Genomic DNA, 7,801 nt, shown 5'->3' with positions numbered 1-7,801 from the left:
GCAGCTGGTTAAGCCTCCGGACTCGAACCGGGAGCCATCCATTGGCACTGCCTGCAGAGTCGTGGTGGACTGCTGCACTGTGCTGGCCCCTCGGCCACAACAGTCCTTTACATATTCTCAGATCACCCCTCACCGATGGACATCTGCAGTGTCCCCCGAGCCACTGGCACCGTCCCTCTTGCTTGTGCCCTCTGCACAGAGCTCGCTGAGCATCTGGAGGGAGGCTGGACCCCCAGTTGGGCACCAGTGCCCTCCTCTGGGCATCCCTGATGTCTCTGAGGTGTCTCCGAGGGCTGGTCCTGTAGGCAGCTCCGGCTGGCTGTCCCCATCAGTGCAAAGTGCCCCAGCCACACAGTGGCGGCTATGGTGACTCCAGGATAAGCAGATGGACACTAATCAGGCTGTAGTGGAGTGAGCATTTGTGGCCATTAACTTGGGGTCTCCTGAGGAACATGGAGCCATGCCGAGGGCCTCAGAAGTCCATGGAAAATGCAAAGCATGAAAAACTACACATAGATTTCCCTTTTCTTGCCCCCAAATGAACTCACCCTCTAAGTCCACCTTCCACAGCTGCAGGAGTCCCTGTACAGCTGAGCCCCTTGCTGCAATGCATGAACACTCATCTGCGGGCTCCTGTCATGGTCCAGGCAGCAGCCAAGGAGGCAGGCAGTGACCCGCGCCCTCCCACAGCTGACGCGGGTCTGTGTGCGGGACCAACAGACACCCATGACAAAGGCTGGGGTCGGAGAGGCAAGGCACTCGGCGAACGCCCTGCAGAGCCCAGCACCCACCCAGCTCACCCCTGGCAGGTGTCGGGGCGAGTGGAAGGAAGTGTCGGGGCCCAAGGCCCGAGTGAGAAGCCCACAGGGACCAGGGGACACAGCAAGGGCAGGAGCTGCAGGCTTTGGGCATCACCAGCCTGTGCCCCTCTACTCGGAAGATCCTGGCTCAGGCCTCCCTCTCCACGCTCATCGAGCTGGGCTCAGGGCCATTCCGCGCACGGACTCAGGCACGCTGGCCACCTCCCTGCCTCCTTCCTGTGGCTCTCTGGTCACCTGGACTGTCTCCCCCAGGCCGTGAGCCGTGGGGGGGGGTGGGGGGTGGAGCCAGGACCAAGTGCAAAGTCCCAGCGCCGAGATCCTGCTGGGCTCTCCGTCTGCACAGAGGGACTGCCGGGTGTCCAGGAGGGAAGGGGGCCACCGAGGGCAGGACGCGTTCACGAGGACACCACTGGCTTTGCATCCCACGTCACTCCCACCCACGCTTTGCTAGAAAGCTGAGGGTTAGGACCAACACAAACCACTGCTCTTCCGTGGGATTTCTCTGCACGTCATCACGGCGATCCATGAGAATGAGACGGAACCACCCCACGGAGGACACCCCCGGCACGAAGAGTGGCCAGGGCCAAATTTCCCTGTGGCGTGGGAGATCCGCACAGTGTGGGAGGCCAGGAGCGTTCGGGCCATGACCGGCAGAGGGAGCTGCTCCTCACGGTGCAGGGAACCCCACAGAGATAGCCGGATGGAGGCCCACGCAATGACTGAGCCTCCTCTTGGGGTTTTAGGCATAAGCGCACACACACGCCTGCCTGGGCTTTCCTCTCACTGGGTCCAGGACTCGAACCGCTCAGCTGGCCATATGGGATCCAGTCCTTAACCTCCATGTTACCTGCTGGCCTCAGCTCTCTTCTCAATTTCCGAGAGCACATGCACTTGCCATGAGAGACAGAGACAGAGACTGGACCTCCAACGGGGCACGGTCACGCCCCACTCCTTCTTCCTCCATTTCCCCTTCCAGGGAGGTCCTGGGTGTGCGCACACATACCCAGCAAGTTTCTCAAGCTGCTAGGGCCAGGATTCGAACTGTGGTCAGCCATGCGCACTCGTGCTTGTGGACAGGCCAGCCCACAGTGCCAGGGGCTGGCCCTCGCTGCTGTGAGCTGGTGGGGAATGAGCAGCCGTACGGTGACAGGAGTGACTTCATCTCCCCACACCAGTAATCAGATCAGGCCCTCCGGTGACATGCACTCAGGACGTCCCCTGCCGCGATCAGGCCCTCTGGTGACGAGCCCGCTCAGAACGTCCCCTGCGGCGATCAGCTCTCCGAGAAGACTGCCCCGTGCTGACTGTGCCGATGGCCCAGACACACACCGGGCCAGGGCAGTGTGCAGAGCAGACCTCAGGCCTGTGGCGATAACACGAAGGCAAAAGTACGCTCAGATCCCGCTCTGCTCCCTAACTGGGTGGCAGCGCTTACTTCTGGAACAGGGTGCTAGGAGTCCACGGTGGAAGGCTTACTCTTGTTTATGCGTGCTTCTTACGTGAAAATAAACCCAGTTTGTTCAGAGGAAATACAGACACTGACGTACACGCGTGGCAAAGTACTCGACTTTATCAGAGAGAACAGCAGAGTACGGAAGGGTGACTTGGGATTAGCCGGAGCACACACCGCGTCCTAGAAGCCACTGCTCAGAAGTCAGCGCTTCCTTCGAGGTCATCTATAAGTCAAGTGCGATCGCAATTCAGATCTCAAATCCATTTCATTTTAATCCTGACAAAAACAAAAATCCAAAGCTCATCTGTTAATAGCACACAAAACATTTACGAAGAGGTAAGGGCATTTTTAAGAAGTAGATTAAAAGCCTGGGATGGGGACCGGCAGATGGTGCCATGGTCACGTTGCTGGACTCCCACACGGCCAACTGCTGCTCGCTCCCAGACTCAGCAGCTTGAAGCTCACACAGGGCACTTGTAAATATGTGCCCAAAACCCCAAAAGGAGACTAGAGGAAGGCCTGCGGTGTGGCCATCCCCCTGAGGGGTGATTTCTCGCTTTCTGTCTCTCTGGCAGTGCACACACCCTATAGCAAAAAATCTCTATTAAGAAAAAAAGTCTGGGACCAGCACTTGGCGTAATGGCTATGTCGCTGAACTCCCAGTAGCCAGTCGAACGCAGTTCATGTCCCGGACCCGGTGGCTTAAACTCACGCCGGGCGCGTGCATGCGTACCCAAGATCCCGCAAGAAGAATAGAGGAGAAGGGACTGAGGCATGGCCATCCCCCCGGAGGGTGAGTTCTCACTTTCTATCTCTCTGTCTCTCTCTCTCTGGCGAGCGCATGTGCCCTATAGCAAAAACCTCTCCCCCCAAAACAGTCTGAATATAGAATCCGTGTAATTGAACTGCTGTTATCAGAATAGACAGGCACAGAGTGGGTAAAAGCCCACAAACAGACAAGTGGGCGTCAGCAGTGAGCACCTGCAGCTGCTCGGTGCACGGGAGAGGGCGTCCTGGCCGTCAGCAGCCCTGCTGCCTCCTTGCCCCGAGCTTCCTGAAGAACCACTTCATTCAGGGGCCTCACTGCCCAACCCCGGAGGAATCACTGCCAGTCTAAGGAGAAGAGCGAGTGCCGCCCCCGAGCCTGCCGCTCGGGACAGAGTCACACAGGCCTCAAGTTTCTGCCCAGCCAGACACGCTACGCAGGGCCACAGGCTGTCACCGGGAAATGACACATCCGCCCTCGGGCCACGTACCAATCTACACAGACACGGCCCGCTGTCTACGGCCTCCAACTCCAAGAGAAAAGTATTCTAATTGAACAGTGACGAGGTTGCGTTGTTGGACTCACTGCCCAGCTTACACATATTCTGACCCTTAAAACTGACTTCCAAAATGGTTCTTAAAATTCAATGCAAAGAAGAATCAATGTAACAAATGGTACAATACAGTAACAGACACGCACCTAAAATAACACTACACTGTGATCCTTAAAATACACCACAACTGACGATTTAGAATAAGTTAACAATGAAGTAGAACAAGGTTTAATTGGGTGAATGTATAGAAACAAATCAATTTAATCTGTTCCCTTCCTTAGCCAACTCTGGAAAATGGGAACTGGCTGAAAATTTACATGAAACCTCAGACCAGGACATCACTTTTTAAATGGCTCTCATGCAAAACCCGAGCGGAGACCCTCGCGAAAGGTCTGCGTTGCGTCACTCACCAGCTGGCAGCCTTCCAGGGAGCTGACGAGCTCGGCGTTCTGACAGGAGAGGATGGACCCCGCCAGGTTCAGCATCACGCACACCGCGGACAGCAGCATGAAGAAGGTTACCTGGAATCAGAACAGACAGGGAACAGGTTACCTGCCTGCAGAGGCAGAGGGAAAATGGCATGGCTTTTAAAAAGCTTTCAGTTAGTGTAATGGCTATGTCGCTGGACTCCCACGTAGTCGACCGCGGTTCGCGTCCCGGACCTGGTGGCTTAAAACTCACGCCGGGCGCGTGTGCGTGAATGCCCAAGACACTACATCACTTTTTAAATGGCTCTCATGCAAAACCCGAGCGGAGACCCTCGCGAAAGGTCTGCGTTGCGTCACTCACCAGCTGGCAGCCTTCCAGGGAGCTGACGAGCTCGGCGTTCTGACAGGAGAGGATGGACCCCGCCAGGTTCAGCATCACGCACACCGCGGACAGCAGCATGAAGAAGGTTACCTGGAATCAGAACAGACAGGGAACAGGTTACCTGCCTGCAGAGGCAGAGGGAAAATGGCATGGCTTTTAAAAAGCTTTCAGTTAGTGTAATGGCTATGTCGCTGGACTCCCACGTAGTCGACCGCGGTTCGCGTCCCGGACCTGGTGGCTTAAAACTCACGCCGGGCGCGTGTGCGTGCATGCCCAAGATCCTGAGAGGAGAATGGAGAAGGGATTGCGGCGTGGCCATCCCCCCGGGGGGTGATTTCTCACTTTTTGTCTCTCTTTTTCCGTCTTTCTGGTGAGTGCACACACCGTATAGCAAAAACCTCCCCCCTCAAAAAATTAAATAATTAAAAAAAAAAAAAAAGATCTCCAAGACAGCGCGTCTAACTGCCATCTTGGTTACTGCCGGCTGTCAGGTAAGCTTGGTCAAGGCTCTGAAATGCACGTGCACCCTGGCGGCACTGGCCACACTGCCTAGTGCCCCGGGGTCTACACGGGCGGGCCCTCACTGTCTTCATGCTCTTTTGAAACTGCAAGTTGCAGGAAACCTGAAGTCGTGCGAAGGGCCGACAACGCACATGTCTGGCGGGATGTGGTTCCTCAGAGTAACTATCTACTGGGTTTAATTCCCCAACACCCACAGGGCAGTTTCAAAATAACAGTGCCCCTACATCCACTGAAGCATGGACGCAGGCCACAACGTACGCTGTACACTTCTCTCTTACATTCCTAGCTGTGGTGTCCTACGTTCCATTTCATATTAGGGACTGTTTCTAAAATGGACTCTCACACTTGGCATTAATACGAAATCATTCTGAAGTCCATATAAGTTTCGAATAAAACCAGTCATTTTCCTCTTTTCCTCGGTCCTCTTCTTTATTAAAAGGTAAGCGCTTACTCTGTGATTTTGTATTTTACCGTTACCTAGTTCTTAGGAGAAGCGAACTCGCAGTAGCACAGTGCACCATCCCTCAGTGACAGCAGGAGCTGTAAAAACCGCCCTCGTGAAGCCCCAGCACTGCACTGTGTAGACGCACCACTTACCCACCAGGTCTCTACTGATGAAGAACTTGGGTTATTTTCGGTCTTTTGGTAATTATTACAAATAGTATTGCCGTTGGAAGCCTTGTTCGTGCATCTTTTTATAAGCATGGTATTGCTGGTATGACTGGGGTATTTCGTAGAAACGGGATTGCTAGATCAAACGGCAAGTATGTATTTAATTTCAGAAGACACGATCGCATTCCAGCATACAGTTAGTTTACATTCTCTCTAGCAACAAAGGAGAGTAATAAGGTCTTAAATTTGTTAATGCTTAAAAAACATTTTTCCTACCTTTACAAAACATTATTTGATATTCTCTATCATAAATCTCTCTCCCAACTGTAGCAAATTGATTTTTTCCTTAAAACTGTACATGTAGGATAGAAAGAAATACAGAGTATTCCATTTATTTAGAATATATTTCAAGTTCTTAACGATATTTCAGCAAGTTTTAGTAACTATTGTCGTAGGGCATCCCAAGGGGGAGTTAAGCTACAGAGAAAGAGGAAATATTTATTTTTCAGATAGAAATGACAATACTACCATAAAATCATTCAAATGGTGTGTAAATGAACTATATTGCACAGTTTTAAAAGAGTTCAAAATATAATTGCTGAGCCAGAGGTATAACAGCCGGCAGAGTGAACTGTAGTGCTGGAAGCCACATGGCTGACCGTGGGTTCGAACCCCTGGGTTGGCCTGAAAACATGCCTGGTGCACAGGTCTGCCCAAACTTCTGAACAGCTGCAGGGCTGGAGAAGGGGGGGGTCATGGAGGAAGAGAACCTTTTGAAGGTGCTTTTTCTCTCTTTTATGCACACTCATGCATGCACATTCTTTATCATGAACAAAATAAACTTAAAAAACATTACTAAGAACTTTAAGAGACAAACCTACACAGAAACTAAGAAGAAACTACCTTGGGACATAGGCAGTGCCCAGCAATGCAGACGATGCCGAGAGGCCAAGGGCGGTAACAGACATACTTATGTGCATATGAACATATATATACATATACACATATATGTGATTTTTTTAAAACTGTGGCAAAATATACACAGCCAAAGAAATGACCATTTCGTCATCCTTTTGAAGCGTGGCTGAGATACTGGTAACATGGAGTTCACCATTACATCATTTTCTTTTTTTAAGAGTTATTTTATTATTTAACTTTATTTATTTATTTAAATTTGACCAGTGAAGGACGGAGTGAGGGGAGGGGTTGAGACAGCAAGCTGCAGGTTGCCAGGTCTGGGACTCAAACCGCATCAGCCATGTGGGAGTCCAGTGTCCTTAACCACCGCACTGCCTGCCGGCCCCAGCCGTGATCACCGATCTCAAGTGAGCAGCGTGGTATTGAGCATGTCCGCACTGCTGTGGACGCGTCACCACCATCTCCAGAACCTCCCTTTCCCAAACCCACAAGCTCTGCCCGCTGAACAGTGTACCGCCTCCTCTGAGCTCCCGCAACCACCTGTGGGGCTGCGCAGAGACCTCGCCGCCTTGGCCTGTCCCGCTGGTTACTCACTGATACAATGTACTCAAGACGCTGCTGTCCGGGTCAGGTCAGAACCCGCTAAGGCTGGATAACACCCCGCGGTTTCAGAGTTCTGAAAGGACAAACCTGCTAGAATCAACGGGGTGGTCCCTCGGGATCCTGGCTGGGCACCTGAAGCTCTCAGGGAGCATCTGATGAAGAAAGAGGCTGGAATTCTGTCAGTACTGGCTGGCCACAGACATAACACATCAGAAACTTTAGCGCCCTTACGTGACAAAGAATGGCATCTTTGCAAAAATAGCTGTTAAAAATCAGTGGGCAATAAGATGCCTAAGCCCTCAAAGAGCAGCCTCGGTAAGCACTGATGAGGTGGGAGATCTCGCTTCCAGCCCCCGCATTGCAATGTGCTAAATGTACAAAACGCTCCGTTCCCAACAAAAAGGATAGAACATGCAAGGAGACAAGAAAGGCTGGCCTATTCACAGGGAGGGAGAGAGGAAGATGGCATGAACGGGAACCACCCCGAGAAAGCTCAAGTCACAGGACCCGCTGGACAACGCCGTCTGAAACATGCTCAAGTTGCTGAAGGAAATCGAGGGGACAGAACTGAAGGAAAGCAGGACAATGTGACCCAAACCAGCGGGGAAATCGATCAAGTGTAAGACCATAAATCCCGCTGCAGGGGGACACGGGGACTCCGTGGTAGCCTGGGCAGCCGAGGGTAAGGTGAGTGGAAGTGCCCATCCCAGGAGGAGCGCAGAGAGACAAGGAGTTAAAAGAGC

At 52.5% G+C, this 7,801-nt stretch overlaps 1 protein-coding gene across 2 annotated transcripts in view; it reads right to left on the bottom strand.

Moving 5' to 3' along the window:
- Window positions 1-4,109, bottom strand: part of ENTREP2 (endosomal transmembrane epsin interactor 2) — a 38,737-nt gene extending 34,628 nt beyond the window's left edge. For both annotated transcript variants that reach the window (XM_014583757.1, XM_014583758.1), the window contains exon 1: window positions 4,004-4,109. In XM_014583757.1, coding sequence (XP_014439243.1) covers window positions 4,004-4,102 — 99 coding nt within the window. In that variant the 5' untranslated portion in view covers window positions 4,103-4,109. The remainder of the gene's footprint in view (window positions 1-4,003) is intronic.
- Between the last annotated feature and the right edge of the window lie 3,692 nt (window positions 4,110-7,801).

This window comes from Tupaia chinensis, unplaced genomic scaffold (genome assembly GCF_000334495.1).
Source record: "Tupaia chinensis unplaced genomic scaffold, TupChi_1.0 Scaffold144682_1, whole genome shotgun sequence".
NCBI lineage: Eukaryota > Metazoa > Chordata > Mammalia > Scandentia > Tupaiidae > Tupaia > Tupaia belangeri.
The sequence above is the reverse complement of the archived record's forward strand: the minus strand, read 5'-3'. Positions and strand labels throughout refer to the sequence as shown.